The sequence below is a fragment of the Salminus brasiliensis genome, chromosome 16, assembly GCF_030463535.1.
Source record: "Salminus brasiliensis chromosome 16, fSalBra1.hap2, whole genome shotgun sequence".
Taxonomy (NCBI): domain Eukaryota; kingdom Metazoa; phylum Chordata; class Actinopteri; order Characiformes; family Bryconidae; genus Salminus; species Salminus brasiliensis.
In genome coordinates, this window is record NC_132893.1 from 8,678,504 (window position 1) to 8,695,741 (window position 17,238).

Consider the following 17,238-nt stretch of genomic DNA (forward strand, 5'->3'; position numbering starts at 1 on the left):
TTGGTCCAGGATAAGCATGAAGCCAGTATTTCTCAGGCTATATCACAACCCCACAGACCTTCAATCTAAAAGACACTGAACCTAAATAAGCAGCTGTTTTTTAAGGGCAGCTCTATGTTTTACAAATTCAGAATAATTAACTGGATGAGAAATAAATATCTGGTATGAAATGCAGTGAAACTGTTCTAGAAAACGTACTGAATTTTTACAGAGGTGGTAAATGGAACCAAATGTTGGAAGTATGTATTGTCTTTAAACAATACATACTACAATACTTTTTTTTTTTTTTTTTTAACTGGTGAAAACTTAAAGCAAGTAAAGTATTTTTTAAAGAAATAGATCTCTGACCTGGATGCAAATGTACTTCTAAGTGTGCTTCTTTAGTTTAGAACAGGAAATGCTAGGCTAACATTGCTAATAATACCTGGACTTAGGCCGGTCACCAATCTTCTTTGTGTAAACTACTCTCAACCCTTGGGGCGCGAGTGGTCCAGTAGACTAAGGTGGTCCCACTATGATCCAAGGATCACTGGTTTGAATCCTGGATCATGCTGCTTACCATCAGCAGACATCGCCGCAGTGCACCAGAGCACAATCAGCCTTGCTCTCTCAGGGGTTGGTTGATTTTACTTCCTCCTCACATCACGTCTAGAGTGATCATATATTGGAGCTGGCAATCCGACGTCCTGGGACTGTGCTACGTAGTGATGCTGCATCAGCAACAGGTTGAAAAAGAGGCGGTGGCTAAATTCACTGTGCTAGTCTTCACCCTCCAAGCGTATGGGTCACTGAATAGGAATTTGGGTAGAAAATGGTTACAAATGATTTATTATTTGAAAAAATAACTCCTCTCAACCCACATATCGCACCTTTTCTTGCAGACAAATTGATGTGGTTTAGAACTTGGCTGACATAACCTGATACTATGACTTACCCTATAAAAACAAAACCAGAGTATTCATTTAAAAAGAGCACAAATACTAACCCTTAATGACTATATTTGGATAAATAATTAGTCTGTATTTTATAAATGAGCAAAGACAAATGCTTAATACACAACTCATTTATATGATGAGTATCAGGTGCAGAAAAAAACAATGATTTACAACATATTTCTCATTAATTCATTCATAATGTACAGTCTCTATACAGTTTATTTACAATACCAGCAAATTCTAGAAGAAAACCATCTTCAGCGGTGTAAATATTGCAGTGAAAGCTCTTGGCTTCCAATGTCCCCAGGTTTTTATTTTAAAAGCCACTTTCACGTGAACAAAGTCTATTTAAAAGAATTCACATGGTAAAAATTCATGGGCCGAGTTGAAGAGCGAATGATGTGTCCCGATGTCAAGTAAATTTTACAAAACCGCATCTTAAAATCATGACCAGGGCAAGCGAGGTAGAGCGTGGAAAGTGTCAAACACCAATAAACTGGTTAAAGAGCTTTTTAATCGTCCGAAGGAAGCCCATTTTCTTAGAAGGGAAAAGTCTTTTGTCAGTGGCTATTGTCCCCGATTGAATGGGCTGCCAATTCTGGCCAAACATATTCAGGACCAGTTAGTTTAAAAAGCAGGGAAAAGCTCAGTGTGTGTCAATGAAGGCAGAGTGAAGGGGAAAACCCAAATAGAGAAGAGTATCGGCTTGAAACAATGGCATTCCGATGCTGGCCAGGCAGGCCACAAAGGGATGAGCTCAGCCTACATATCAGATTTCCAAAAGCAGTAGGGAGAGGAGAGAACCCCCACTGGCCTTTCAAAGTCAAAAGGTTGACCCACCACAGTCGAAAAAGCAGAGCGCTGAGAACCAAAGTGACGGCCTAGAGTATTTAACACAATACTGAAAGTGGTTCTTCTGGTGTGAATGGTTGCTCTCTTTATTCTGAAACACCTCAATGTGGGACAAGACAGAGTTTGAGTATGGGATATGAGGGTCAAGATTTCATCTGTTATGGGTGGTTGTGGTCTTAGGCAGTCATGGTTTAATGGTTTAATCTATTTATCTCAGCAGTGTTTTGCCTGAAGAAACACAGTATAGCATTAGAATAAACACAAATAAACATAAATACATTCCTAAAAAAGGAATTCTTTTAGGGTTCTTTAGTAAAAGCAATGAAACCATTTGAACATATTCTGTCTGTCTTTGATATACAACAAAATGACTAGACTAAGGTTCTTTACATAACCTTAAAAATAGTTACAATGATTCTATTATTATCAGTACTATAAAGAAACCTTTTTTGCTAGTCAAAAATGTGCTGTTGGTCAGTAAAGTTACTGAGGGTGCTGATCTTCTCTGTGAAGCTGCTGTTTGGTTTAACCACACTCTAAGTAACAATGGTAGAAGCCTTTTAGGTTCAAGGTTCAATACAGACATGTCTTCTAATAGACACATTTGGCTACTTTAAGTTGCACCCATTGCTCACACAGCTTGTCTAGTCTCTGTACAGAAGTATCGCCAATAGAAAAGGACTCTCTGGAGCAAATAAACATGAATCTATAGGCACCATGCCAGGTTTTGCCAGGTTCTCCCAGCATTGAACTATGCTCTCTGGAATGATGGATGGTGCTCCATCCGATACTTTTTGTGATGATTGTGGGATGAGGTTAGATGGTGATCATCCAACGTCCTGACCTCACAGAACGCTCATATAGCTGAATGCTATGATGTCCACAATCTTGTAGAAAGCTTTCCCAGGACAGTAAAAACGTTACTCTAAGGAAAGCAGGATACACTCTTTTTTAGGAAACAATGAATTAGAGGGTGTCCCAATATTTCTGTCTATGTAGTTTGTTTTATATCTAGGAGTTATTTTAGCCTATACTAAAGAACCCTTGAAGAAGGTGTAGATATTGGATGGTAATTTAGCTTCCTTGTGGAGATTAAATTGTCAAGCTTACACACATACATCAAATTACAATGCATTGTATTTATTCTAGGGCTAAACATCGGCAAGACTCTGAACTGATCAAAAAACAAGGAAGAAGCTTTGCTGAACGGTCAATGAGGTGAACTATTTGAAACTGTACACCAACGGCTCTACATTAAAAATGATCTGAAACAAAAAAGATAACGCAAAAAATCTCAAAATATTCGGATGAGGTAAAACAAAACTAGAAAAGAGGACCAATGGTGAATAAAGGATAAAAGAAATATTTGCAAAAAGCAATTCAACCATGCCGTCCAACATTCCAATCTGGTGTGCCTGTGTGTCTGTGTATGTGTGTGTGAGTGTTTCCCAGATCGCCCAGTCTCCGGTCTCTCCTCTGGTGGAGCTTCCAGTAGAGGTTGCAAGTGTGTGGCCTCCTAGCAGCATTGAATACACACAGTGAGATGGTGGCCTCACTGTTCCTGATGAAGGTGGTATCCGATTACCAGTGGAAAAAATCTGCCTGGGTTCTAACCATCGCCCGTCAGGTGGGAGCAGGCAGAGGGAGCAGGGGGTGTTCTTTCCCCCACCTCCCTTTAAATGCTTTGAGCTGGTCTTGGGTGTCTCTGAGTTTGTGGTGCCCCAGGACAGGAGTGGACCTTTCAGGGGGCTCCTCCATCCCCCCCATTCCCTCTGGGCAGAGAGGAGGCAGGCACTGCGGGTGGCCTCCTTCAGGTCCTCCCCCACTGCCACATTGAGCTTGAGCAGCACCTGCAGAGAAGATGTGCCTGTCAGCCATTTCACAGTTCCCAGTAGAACATCTTAGTATCCTTCAGCACCCACAGTTTGGTACATCCTTATTAAAGGATTCTTCATGAGTTAAGTCATATGGACCATATGGAGAGCCAAGTATAATTGTATGGAATGAATATGTAATAAAAAAAAACAATTATATATATATATATATATGAACAAAAGTACTGGGACACCTGGTAATTCCCTGTTTCTCAAAAGTTTATCTTGCTTTTGCTGCAGTAACTGTCTCCATTGTCCAGGAAAGACTTTCTACATTTCTACATTTCTACATTTTGGAGCATTACTGTAAGGATTTGGTTGCATTTAGCGACAAGCGCATGAATACAGTCTGAATGTTGCATAAATCACCACCCCACCTCCTCCCAATTTTCAACTTGTCTCAAAAGTATTGGATAGAGTGCCGCCATTCCAGAGAACACAGTTCTTCCACTGCTCCACTGCTCAATGCTGGGGGGCTTTATACCCCTCTAGTCCACGCCTGCCATTAGGCATGGTGCCAAAAGGTTCATGTTTATCTGCTCCAGAGAGGCCTATTCTACAGTCAATACTTTTCTACAGGGACTAGACAAGCTGTGTGTGTGTGTGTGCATTTGCACATCTGTGTCAACAATGGGTACAACTTAGAGGTGTCCACAAACATTTGCACATACAGTGTGTGTGTGTGTGTGTATATACATATATACATATATATATATATATATATATATATATATATATATATATATACACACATATATATATATACACACACACACACACACACACTGATACTATATATATTCTTTTGACCCACACAGGCAGGCTGGGCGGCTTACATGGGCGGTCCTATTTTTAAACTAATTAAAATGAAGGCAGTTCTGATGTTTTACCTCTTCAGCGATACAGCGAGGAGCCACTAAGGGACGGCCAAGAAAGTGGTCCTAACCATGCCCTTTGGAAAGAGATGGAGAAAGGTATTAGGATTGTATCATTGAGTTTATCAGCAAACCTATTAGGATTAGAACATTCCTGCTATTTGAGCTCAATCTTGCAAATCATCGCAGCAGGCGCACATTTCATTACTCAGGCTTTGGAGCGTCTACTTGACATTGTTGGGTAGTTTTATTCCAAGCCTCTAAACACCTGCCAACAGAACTACGGAGGGGGGGCTTGGCGGACGCCTCCCTACACAAGAGCAAAGAGCACAGAAACAGTTTGGCACTTGTGCTTACTTTTTTTACATAAACGAATCCCTCTTGGAGCTGTTTTTATATGCTGTTATATGGTTCGAATTTCCATTGACAAATTCGAAAGAAATTACCCTAAAATATTCTACAGAGCGAGCGGAGAACGAGGCTGAGGGGTATGAAAGGGCTTTTCACAGTTTTTTCGGAGGCCCAAAAAGCACTGAGGGAATCTCACATCTGAGCCCTGGGGCCGTTTTAGCCCCCCAACCCCCAACCACTACCCCCACCCCACCCGCCGCTGCTGCAACGTACAGGGCCTGCCTTCATGAGCTCAGCGGCTGGAGCAGGACAGGATGGAGGGAGAGGGAAAGGGAGAAAGGGAGGGATGGAGGGAGAGGAAGGGTTCAGAACTCAGGCCAGCTGTGGGGCCCAGTGCCGATGGCTTGCTGCTGTCTGGATGCTTTAGTTGCTCTGCCTGGCTCTCGAACACACTCTCTTTGGCCAGCTCTCCACAGACACTAAAACCTCCACACATGGACGAATAACACCCTTCTGCTCCATATGCAGCTCGCAGGCAACTTTAGAGCCCATACTCTGACCCATGGCAATGAAAGGAGAAACCACAGCTACCCCGTAGATCAAGGGTGGGCAATTCCAGTCTTGGAGGGCCGGGTTCCTGCACAGTTTTGTGTTTGTCCTGCTCAAGCACACCTGATTCAGCTCACCTGTTAACTGGCAGGTTTAGTAGGTCTGTTAGAGCAGGAAAATCAGCAAACTGTGCTGGACTCCATATCCCATTGCTCACCCCTGCCCTTGATATAAGGTGTAGCCAGCTCCAGTGACCTTACAGACACATGCAATAAAGAGACTGGGAGTTCAAACGGAAAACAATCAAATAAGCGCAACACCTGGGACTAAGTTACAAATAAATTGCATGTAAAACTGCATAAAGCTCATTATTTGGTAACACCTCATAATAACACTAATCCAATAATAGTCTGTAAGTGGCAGGTTAAAATGATATCATTTCTATGCATGCAGTAATAAATGCTACTATTTAAAAACAGTATTTCATGTTTCAGCATTTCAGTAATATGCTGTAATTATTATGTATTATGAAATGACAATGTTTGTAAATACATTTTAATGTGGGAATGTGGGTCCAAGTAAAAAAACTATTTAGACAATAATTACTGAGATTACCTTTAAAATGCCTCAAAGTTTTGTAATCATTTAAAATGAGGTAGATAATTATAATGAAATCCGATATTTAATGGTATATGAATTATAAGTATCAATTAACTAATTAACAGTTAAGTGTGTTAAGCATATGTGGCTAATATATCATTCTAAACAGTCATCCAAACAGTAAAAACGATGATGCTAATGATAAAGCTGCTGTTCACTGGTAACAATTAGTGTATTTATGCATGATCAAAATTATTTTTACACAAACAATCTTTTTTCCAACATCTGCTGTTTACTAACAATTCATCGTGATAACGTTACAACTACCCTCTTCAGTGGGGTTCATTGTAATGGACTTGTAAAGGGCTTGTAGATGTAACAGCTTATATTAAATATCTTGTAAAATGATGCAAACACACACAGTAATTCCATACAGTTCTGTGCTGTTTGAACCAGACAAGCTTTCCAACCTAAACATATAAAAATAATTACCGTCATAATTCGCAGATGGCGTTGCTATGGGAACACAAGAAGATGACCAAAAGCATGTTCTACCTGAATGTGTTCATCTACTTAAAAATACCATGTCACATTTCCTCCTGCTTTAGTTTGCAGCTCATATCTGGCATATTTTTGTATTTTATTCTTTTCCCTGATGGTGACTGATGATATTGGTATGTTTTTATGCATCAAAAATGTGTCTTCTCTGGCTTCTTTACCTCTACTTCTTTACCTTTACATTGAAAAAGCATTGTGGTTTACCAAACACCAAATCATCCTAGGGCACTATTCTGACCCCTTTATTTACTCTGATCAGAGAAGTGACCTGAGCCCGGTTATACACTACAGCGCCACAGTTCTTACTGCATGAGTTTATAAGAAGGAGGTGCAGCAGGGAGGGAAGGCATATAAATCAAAGCAAAGAGCCCTGGATTCTCTGACGCGTTCTCTCACAGCACAGTCCTCCCTTTTGGCAAAAGCCATACGGGAACTGCAAAGACAAGATCATCATTTCTGCTTGTGTTCTAAATGGAAAAAGTACAGTGCACAGGAGGAGCTCTGGCAGACAACATCAGACACCTTAATTCACTCTGATAGACAAAGACTCCCATAGAAGGTATGCTCATGTAGATTACAGTGAAGTCCACCAAACATCCCTCTGGATGAAGGCGTGCATGTGCTCTCACCATCATGACGACGAAGATGAAAAAGCATTGATTTTGCCCAAACAGTAATTCTTTATTATACTCTGAAAAAGTCTTAGATAGTCTTAGAAGGGTACTATATTTATAAGCTCATTATATTGTACTAAACAATATTAATGCAAAAAGTAGTGATTTTATGCATGTCACTGTGTTTATCTATCCGTTTGTAAACCTCTCCTTAATCCTTTCAACCCAAGTTGAAAAAATTAAAAACATGCAATTTGACCAGGGGTGCCAAAACTTTTGCATAACACTATACTGTAAAATGAAGAAGATTCTGCTCATTTCTTGGCAATTGTAAGTAAATGTATTGCACTGACTTCAAGGCATTCACACTGTCAAGGTGCCACTCTTCTGATTGTATAAAACGTTAACTTCTCTTACTGAGATTTAATGCATTTAAAGGTGTGTTTTTTATACTATGACAGTTTATACTATAACGTCTATCGTCTTGCTTACAGTATCGCAATATATATCAAATTATAACCCCTGTATTTTTGTATGCATATCACATCGCCAGGTTTTTGCCAACGCACAGCACTAGCAGCAGGCAGATTGTGAAGATTAACAGCAAGCAGCAGTTTGTTCTTACATTGCGTCTGCCTGAATATACGCTAGTGTTTTCCGTCTGTGATGCAAGCTTGTGCTCCTCGGGGAGAGCTGGGAGTCTTCTGTGTGGTGTAGCCTCTATCTTGGACCTCAGTGTTTATTCTCTGAGCCTCAGTGCTGTCAGAATATACGGCAGCTCCTGCTGGAAGTATTGTACTTGACAACCTTCCCCATTGATTAGGCAAAACTTTGAAAGCGTGCATCGCATTAAAGCTGAGCATTTCTTGCTCACGCACACACAAACACAGCCGTACTGAGTGAGAATTACATTTGAGCTGGTGTAGTCTGCTTGGTTATGCAGACACCAACGATATCACATGATATCCTTAAATGATTTAAAGATGACACGTACTGTAGCAAGGTAAAGGGAGCGAACAAATCAGTATTTGCCAATACAGAGCATTATCAATACTAATTAAGCAAATGAGCACAAGTTAAAAGGCATACTTCAAACAGCAGAATATATATTATTACAATTTATATTTGACTTTATATTTTTACCAGGAAGTGCTTTGAGTCTTAGAATCAAGCATGCTGTTTTGCTGTTTTTGGTACTGTGCCTTTAAGTCTGCTATATGTAAATGACCTCTGTTCTGACTGGCTGCATCTTGTTAAAAAAAACAACCCAGGCCAAAACACTACTCACTTAACTTTAATTAAGCTAATGGGCAGGGCTAAACGTATGTCCACTAGATATGTGGATATATGCAAATACACAGATTTTTATGAAGCAGGCTGTTTATGCAGCCTATTCCCCTTATGCTGTCTGTATGACCTGGAAAGTGAATGGGACAGTCATTACATACTGCATCAAATTCTTTCATAACAAATACAGCAAGGAAAATGCCATTTGCCATGATATGGACACTTAAAATTGATTAAGGGTTTTTATTGACCACTTCATTGTGGTACAAAAGCCTGAAGACAACATGTAGCACAGTATGTAACCCAGTTATAATGTTATAATTAGCCTCCCTTTCAGCTGAGTATCCTTCCGTCCTATCTCATTTGTCTTCTACATCATTCTACAATATCATAGAATTAATCGAATTATCAATATTAATTCCAGAGTGGCATGCACATGCCAACCTACAAGTGTCTGAGAAAATGATATGAAAAGTTATTTACTTCAGCAGTACTGTTTGTTTGTTAATGCCCACCAACATCTGTAAGGAAAAATGAACAAACTATTTAAAGAATCATTATTTATTACATAAACTGTGATCATTTCAGCTATATTATTTAACTTATCAATCAATACTTTGGCTCCATTTGCACAATAGCCAACTAGACAATGTTCACCTAAACTCCCATGTACTTACAAAACTGTTCGGAACCTTTTTAATCCAAATAAACACGGTTCAGGTACAAACCAAAGATCTCCAACGCTAGCCACCCCCCAAAAAAAAACACTGCCTCTTAATAACACAATACCTGTATGACTGCAGATGCATAGAAAGGTGTGAGAAAAGTACGAAAGTGCTCCAAAACCGCCTCGAAAACAACAGAAACTCCAACAGGCCTCGCTCGCCATCATCACCCCGAAAGCGCTCTAAGCTGTCAATCAAAAGATGGAACATGCTGCAAAATACTGACCTGTAAAAAATACTTAATACTGACCTGCATAACAAAACTACTACTTTTACTGAAGTGTTTAATTAGTTGGGAGGACTATTCAGAGTTCCAGTTAATAACCCTGCTTATTATTACTGGTTGCTCGGAAGTTTGTGTTGGATATTAATATCAATCATTATAATCATTATTATTTTAACTTTAACTTTGACAGTAATAAAAACATACCTTGTACTCAATGTTACGTGTAGTTCAGATAAGTGGCAACACTTCTGCACAGTTTTATTGTGGTGCTGTTTTAAAGAGTATTAAACTGCATCACTGCATTTTATACAGCACCGCAATAAATCCCTCTCACTGTCCAGGGCTGCAACCGAACGCACAAAGGCTACTCCGCTATATTACGCTATACTATACTATACTGTATACACACTACTAATGAATGCACTTCTAATACTAGTGCACTATTTTTCACTCGGTTTGGACGCAGCCCGAGTTCAGCACTCAGCACAGATGTGGGGGCTCTAAGTGGGCCACGCGTTAAACGCCGTAAATCTCGTGGGGTTTGATAATGAGACGAAGGGGCGAAATGGGTCTCAACAACGGCCTACTGGACTGACTATCGTCTCAGGAGATTTATGGATGAAACTAATCAAACAATTAATTAAACCGAGAAACCTCCTATATTAAAGCCCTCTCACAGCACGGACAAATTAGCCGCCTGTAGGGCGCGTTCACAGAGCCCGGCTAAAACAGCGGCTCATATCTAGAACACAAACACAGGCTGATCCGTTACGGCCGAGTTTCCTCTCTGCTGGTTTATATAAATTAACATAACAGTTTTACACAAAGGCCGCAAACAGGGGATTCGGTACGTTCATCAAATTCATTCAACTATATTAATAAAGAAGTAAATATTGATAAAGTATCTTTTTTATGAACCGGTTTTATATTTTTCATTCAGGTAGACTAAGTCTGTATTTGGCTCACCTAAAATAGTATATTAAAATAATGCCTTACCGTCTGTAATGAACAATAACAGCCACTTATAGTTATTATTGTTATTATTATTATTACTATCTTTAATAATAATAATAATAATAATAATAATAGTAGTAATAATTATATCAGTTTATATTATGTTAATTATACTATAAAATTAATATAGTTATTTATATTAAAATTACTATACAATCTCTTATATTGTATTATTTCCTAGAACGTATCTTAATATATACTATAATAATATTACATACATTACTGAAAAGTAATACTGAAAAGAACAGTAATCAGTATTATGAAAATTAATTGTTAATACTAAACGGAAAAGCAACGTTTTGCTGCCACAGTTATTGCACAGGTTTAAGAAGTTTCTTGTAACTGATTTATCTTTTTTTTATATATATTTATTTAAATGTATTTAAGCATGACAGTAAAGTATGTGTAATTTAAAAAATATTTGAATAGTTTATGACCCTTTAGCATTTTGTCATTTCATAATATAAAACAGAAAGACAGGCAGTCTCAAAGATCTTGTAAACTACACTGACCTTGTAATTTAGCCTATGGCTAGTTTGTAAAGCCAGCTTGTAAAGTTTTAGTGGCCGTGGACTTTATTCAGAATTTTAAACTCAACCGCTTCATTGTACACCACTGCAGTCCAGCAAATGAAGCGCCATATCTCTGCCTATACACACTGTGTCTGTCAGCTCCAGACAGAGTGTAGAAAAGTGTGCTAATTAAAGCTCTTTTTCTCTGAGAAAGATTAGCCACAAAGCCCCCAGAGGTTAAGCTACCTAACGTTGTTCATTATCTAGCCATTAAGTCATCACAGTAAACTCAACAGTCCATAAAACCACCAATTCATCATGCTCCCGCTGTGAGTCGATTGCGTTTACCTTCTTTGTTGTCACTCTGGCCTCTTGCTCTGTCCCAGAATCCCATGCACTTGCCATTCCTGGGGTCTTCCATCAGAGCCTTGCTGCTAGGGCCATACCAGGTGGCATGTTGCTCTGTCATGAGAGAGTCAAGGTCAATGGTATTCACAGAGCCCTTGCCTGACTCTGGGCTGCAGCCTGCCAGAGCACAATCTCCGTTGAGTCCAGTTTGGCAGTCGGGCTTTTTGCCAGCCTTTCCTCCGAGAGGCTGGTCCTCAGAGATGCTGAACTGCTGCCTCTGCAGCTGGATTTGAGCCTGAAGAATCTCTAGAGGATGCACCTCGTCTTGACCCGAGCTACCCAGCGGCGTCCTTACCTGCTCCATGCAAGGCGTGTCGGGATAGCCAGTCCTGGTGTCTGAATTACACTTCATGCCGCTTCTGTTGGTTCTGGTGTCCTCATTGCTATAGTTAGGGCTGGCATCGTCTAGGTAATCCATGCAGGGTGAAACACCATCAGATTTTCCCACACTTTGAATACCGCTATCCATGGAGGTCGCAAGATCAGGTTTTCCAAAAGAAGGGGAGACGAGGGAGCTTTCAGGTGTCCTGCCTCGACCTTCTAGGCCTATGCTCAAAGAAGATGCTTGCTGGCCAGGGCTGACCATAGGGTTGCTATTGCATGAGGGTGAGAAGTTCCCTGGACTTATGTGCCCACTGTCCCGTCTTCTTTTCCCCCTCATTCTGCCGTTGCCTGTTGCTGTTTTCGCCTCATTCCCGGAATCCACGTTGTTGTTCGGGGTGCTAGTTTCCCTTTTCCCTATCTGGCCTGGAGCACTTTGACCTGCTGCTGCATTGTTGTTATTCCCAGAGCAAGGCGTTTGACTATTCTGAGAAGCATTGCTCTGGAAATACTCTGCCCCTGGGCCACAAGCCCCGCCACCTCCGTTGCTATTTACGTCCTGCTCCACCTGACCTGGTTTGCGTTTGGCCTCATTTTGGCTCTTCTTATTAAAAGTCACATTGAGGTTTGGGGCCCCTAGACTGGCAATCATATTCTGGCAGGCAGTGGAGAGTGCTGCCAGACAGCTTTGGCCAAACATGCTATCTTTTGCGCTGGCTTTGTTTAAATTCCCCAAAGAGAGGGCCCCAAGCTTATTGACTGACAGGTGTTGGCTGGAGAGATACTCAGGATGGGACTGATAGTTTCCTGGTGGGGAGCTGAAGCCAGGAGGATTGCTTTGGGGGGTTCCTTGCTGATTTGGCCCCCCAGGAGGGAAGCTGTGCTGTTGCCTCACAGCAGCTCCTCCAAATTCGCTTTGCCTCCTGTCCAGAGGTGCAGTTGGCTGCATCGTTCTATCATCGGACGGTGGTCCTTGCAGAGGATTGTTAATGCCATTTTCAAACTGACTGTGTGTCCTGGGGGAGTTTAAAGACTGCATGTCCCCAGTGGTGACCCCTGGTCTAAACATAACATTGTGTCCATTTTGTGTCTGCTCCATTGCACGAAGGCTGGTGTCTCTACACTGCTGATGCGAGTCAGGAAACCAGGAGCTTTCATGAGGTAGGTGAGGGCTCTGAGCCTCGAAGTTGCCGTGAAAATGATGCTGCTTGTCAAAGTTCAACTGCGACACACTACCCAGCGGCCCTCTGTGAACCATGCCATTGGGGGTAATGTTCCCATGGTGACTTAGCGGCTGCAGGTCAGCTTGCCTCATTCTCTGCTGCTGATTCCTAGATGCCATTTGTTTGATCATCATGGCTGCGTTTTGCCGGCGAGGCAGCGGCTGCTGTTGGTGCGGGCCACAGCTCAACGGCAGGGGGCCTGACGGAAAACCATCCATCACGTGAGCTGTGAAGTCCCCCAGGGGACCGGGGAAGGCAGAGGGGGAGAGGTGGTTCTCAAGGCCCGGGCGATTATGTAAGCCTCCTCTCAGGGGGCTGCAGCTCTCCCCAGCAGAGCCATTTGGGAGATCAAACCGTGGCCTCTTGGCCATATTTAAATAGGGGAAAGAGTTGAGGTGCTGCTGGTGGGGCGCTTGAGGTCCAGGCTGGGGAACGTTAAACACTGGCTCTGCAAACGGATGCATGTTGTGGTTATTCAGTCTGTGGATAGGATGATCCATCTGACCATGTTGAGCGTGGATCGCAGTCCCGCCGTTTTGCATGTCTGGACTATTCGGAACAAACTCTGGGGGGTGGTACAAGCGAGGAAGGACAGGAGAGCCAGGGTTCTGTCTAGCCATGGTTCCTCTCTGCTGGGACAGGAGATGGTGTCTAGCAGAGACTCCAGGTTCTAGTTTCCCTCGGTTCCCAAATCTTTCTGAATACATGTTTTGCTGAGGTAGTTGTTGATCGACTTTAGAGCTGCCAATCATCGCTCGGGAGCCACCGTGATTGAAAATGGGGAAATTACCGCCAGCCATCTGGCCCCCTGTCTCACAATAGGAGAATTTGGGTTCGCTGGAGTCAGGGGTGGAGAACCCTGCCATATCAAAATGGCCAGACACAGGGTCACATGGGAAACTGTACTGCGACCCACCCACCCTTCCCTGTGGGAAAAGCCTATAGTGTTCCAGTCTGTTGCTTTCTGGAGAGGAGGACGGGAGGCCGTGGAAGGATGCGGCCCGGTTGGGCGACTGATCCAGAGGCAGACAAGGAGCCGGCACGGCATGGTTGCTGTTAGGATGGCCGTGGAGATGGTACTCGGGCATGCTGGCCAGCCGCTGCTGCTGCTGCTGTTGTTGTAGCTGCTGCTGCGAGAGGCATTCTCGTGTCTGAGCTTCCGTGAGCTGCCCGAATTCTGTCTCGAACATGTGCTGGTGGCCTGTGCTGTTGCTAAAGCCAATGTGTCGGTCCCCATGCAAGCATGAGGTGACCCCGTCCTGGTAGGGGTGTGAAGGCTGCTCAGGATTAAGCTGCTGGCTGTTGAAAGGCGGCTGCGGCGGCATATGAAGCTGATGTTGCTGCTGCAGTCCTGTAGTGAGCATATCCCCGTGGCTGTGAGGCTGGAATCCATACTGCTCTCTGCCCGGCATGAAGTTAAGACTCTGCATGGGGGGTTCACTTAAGGGGCCCAAGGCTGGCTCTACAGATATCGATGGTGCTTTCATGTGAAATCCAGAAGGGTTATAGTTAGCGTTCATTGTTACGCTGCACAGGGCTTGTGCAAGTAGGCTTGTTTAATCCCACAGTCAAAAAAAGAAGAAAAAAGTCAGAGTACACAATCCGAAGTGACGGGCAATTCCATTTTCTGTAATCCCAAATATTTTCTGTTTCCAACCAGGATCTGGTCCATACTGTTTACAGCAATAATAAGTGGCTAGCCAAATATCTGACTAGCAGGTAATGAACTGCTTCAAATTTTAATAGGGCTGCCCTGTTTATCATCAATCAGTCAATCAACCAATGATTAATTTATTACAATTCTGCATCATTATTATTATTATGTTACTTTAAAAAAAACTAGCACATATCATTAACTGCCAGTACCTCCTGAAACCCAGCATGAGGGCAGCAGCTGCTGTAATCTTCACGTAGTGTGGAAAACTTTAGTCCGTTTGCAGATGAAAAGTAAATAATCTTTAAGGGCAGATATTGGAAAACGCACCGCATCTTCATCAACACTCCATTAACATTCATTCTGCAAAGAGAGCCGTTCCTGGAAGCCGCAAGCGATGTAGAGAACCCGGAATACGTCCCATTTTGGAGAACCCGAACACCACCGTGTCAAACTCTCTTACTCCACTGAAGCAGCGACCCTCCGAACGGCAGGACAGGAGAAGCGTGTCCTCCTAAGTCGAGGACAGTCTGTGGATCCCTCGCCTGTGAACCGAGCGTCAAAAGAACGACACACACAGGGTTTAATGTTCCCAGCCGGCGGCGTGCTGTTCGACTGGCCATTCGCGGCGTTTAAAGGAAAAACAGGGAGCTCCTCTGCATCTTCACCCTTGTCTTTATCCTCCCGCTAGACGTGTTTACCTCGCCACTCGGCAACAAGTTTGACATTCCCTCATCTCCACCAGCGCCCTGTGCTCACCAATACGGGCACGGAGTGTGGGGGCGGGGCATGGCTTAAGGACACGCCCTCTGTTGGAGGGGGAATGACGAGCAGGAGCTTAAAACCCAAACTAGATTAAATCAATATATCATTAATATCACGCTCAAAACTTGTCTCCTTTTTTTCTTCAATTTTGATGTTTTTGAAATAATGTAAACGTCAGTTTTTAATACTGTGTCTGTATAAATGGCATGAAGACCAATAGAAATACCCTAAAAACAATAATGTCTTTTTTTTGTTTGTTTACATTATAAGTTTTTTTTCTACTTTGTCTTATTCAGGAGATACACGTTTTATTTTTTTTTATAACAGTGATATATGTACCTGCTTTGCTTTCCTAAGCAGTTCTAATAAATGATGAGATATTTTTCTTTTCAAGTGTCTTTATGTAGGCTAAATCCAATAGCAATGTAAACATTTGTATATTTTCTTGGCTTATATATTAATAATTGACACTTTAATATCGTAATATCTTAAACCACACCTGTGTTAATGTGACGTGACGAAATTTCTGTATCATATGTTTTGATGTATATTACTCTGATAGTAAAGTAAAGTAATCTTAAAAACGTGACTGTAAAAAGTTAAAAAAAAAAAAAAAAAAAAGGTGCAGTAGAAGTGTTTTGTATCGTAATAACTACGTGTGAAGCCCTAAGATCCCCGCAAGAAATCTATCCAGTCTGTTGGACAAGGCCACATACTGCCACCTAGTGGTACCTGGCAACACACGCAGGGGTACACTGGTTTACACACACATACACATACATTATCAGCCATAACATTAACATCTCACCTCACTCATTGTCCAGCTTCACTTACCATATAGGAGCACTTTGCAGTTCTATAATTACACAGTGTAGACCATCTTTTTCCCTTTTGGCCTCCTTTCACCCTGCTCTTCAATGGTTAGGACCCCACAGGACCACCACAGAGCAGGTATTATTTGGGTGGTGGGTAATTCTCAGCACTGCAGTGACACTGATGTGGTGATGGTGGTAGTGTGGTAGTAGATCAGAGACGGTTTTTGAACACCTCAACATCACACCACAGTCCACCAACCAAAAATATCCAGCCAACAGCATCCTGTGACAACAGATGAAGGACTAGAGGATGACCAATACAAACTGTGCAGCAACAAATGAGCTTCTGTCTCTGCCACTTTACATCGACAATGGAATGTCCAATAGAGTGGACAGTGAGACTGACGTGCTGAAAATGACCTACCACCCAAATAATACCTGCTCTGTGGCGGTCCTGTTGGGTCCTGACCACTGGCAAACAGGATGAAAGGAGGCTAACAAAGTATGCAGAGAAACAGGTGGACTACAGTCTAATTATAGAACTATAAAGTGCTCTTATCTGTTAAGTGGAGCTGACAAAATGGACGAGTGTAGAAACAAGAATGGTTCATGTTGATCAGTGTAGTGATTTTTCCTACCATATATACATACAGCTGTTTTGCTAAATTTTATGAAGTGTATATCTGACTGATGACGACCTGCTTACGGTCTAGCCAAATTCTTAAGATGCACCTGTATAACAAATATATTAAGATAAGAATAAGAATATTCAATTCAGTTAAAGTGATGCTAGTGTGTAAAAAAAGGTCACTCAACTAAAGAATGCAGTTTGTATAAGAGTTCATTCCCTGTGCTGTGTGTCCAAAGCATTGCACAAAGGAGGACACAACAGAGCCAGTTGGCTCACAACTAAACTCAGTCTGGGAACCAATAAAAACTTTCAACAAATACAATGCCAACAGTGAAGCATGGGGTTGGCAGCATCATGTCATGGGAGTGCTTTACTGCAGTGGGGACTGAGCAAGAATGACTGGATGGTGCAAAATACAGGATGATGGAAGACAAGCTGCTTCCGTCTGT

General features: G+C 42.1%; 1 protein-coding gene across 1 annotated transcript; it reads right to left on the minus strand.

The window, feature by feature from the left end:
• Nucleotides 1-851: 851 nt before the first annotated feature.
• Nucleotides 852-15,304, minus strand: mn1a (meningioma 1a). Its single transcript, XM_072659323.1, has 3 exons — nucleotides 11,321-15,304; nucleotides 4,552-4,613; nucleotides 852-3,637 (listed from the first exon to the last, which is right to left on the minus strand). Exons 1-2 carry the CDS (start codon nucleotides 14,442-14,444, stop codon nucleotides 4,603-4,605), a joined length of 3,135 nt encoding a protein of 1,044 aa, XP_072515424.1. The 5' UTR covers nucleotides 14,445-15,304; the 3' UTR covers nucleotides 852-3,637; nucleotides 4,552-4,602.
• Nucleotides 15,305-17,238: the final 1,934 nt, after the last annotated feature.

Coding starts and splice junctions, on each gene's coding strand:
- mn1a (XM_072659323.1), bottom strand. CDS start 14,444: ATGAACGCTAACTATAACCCTTCTGGATTTCACATGAAAGCACCATCG.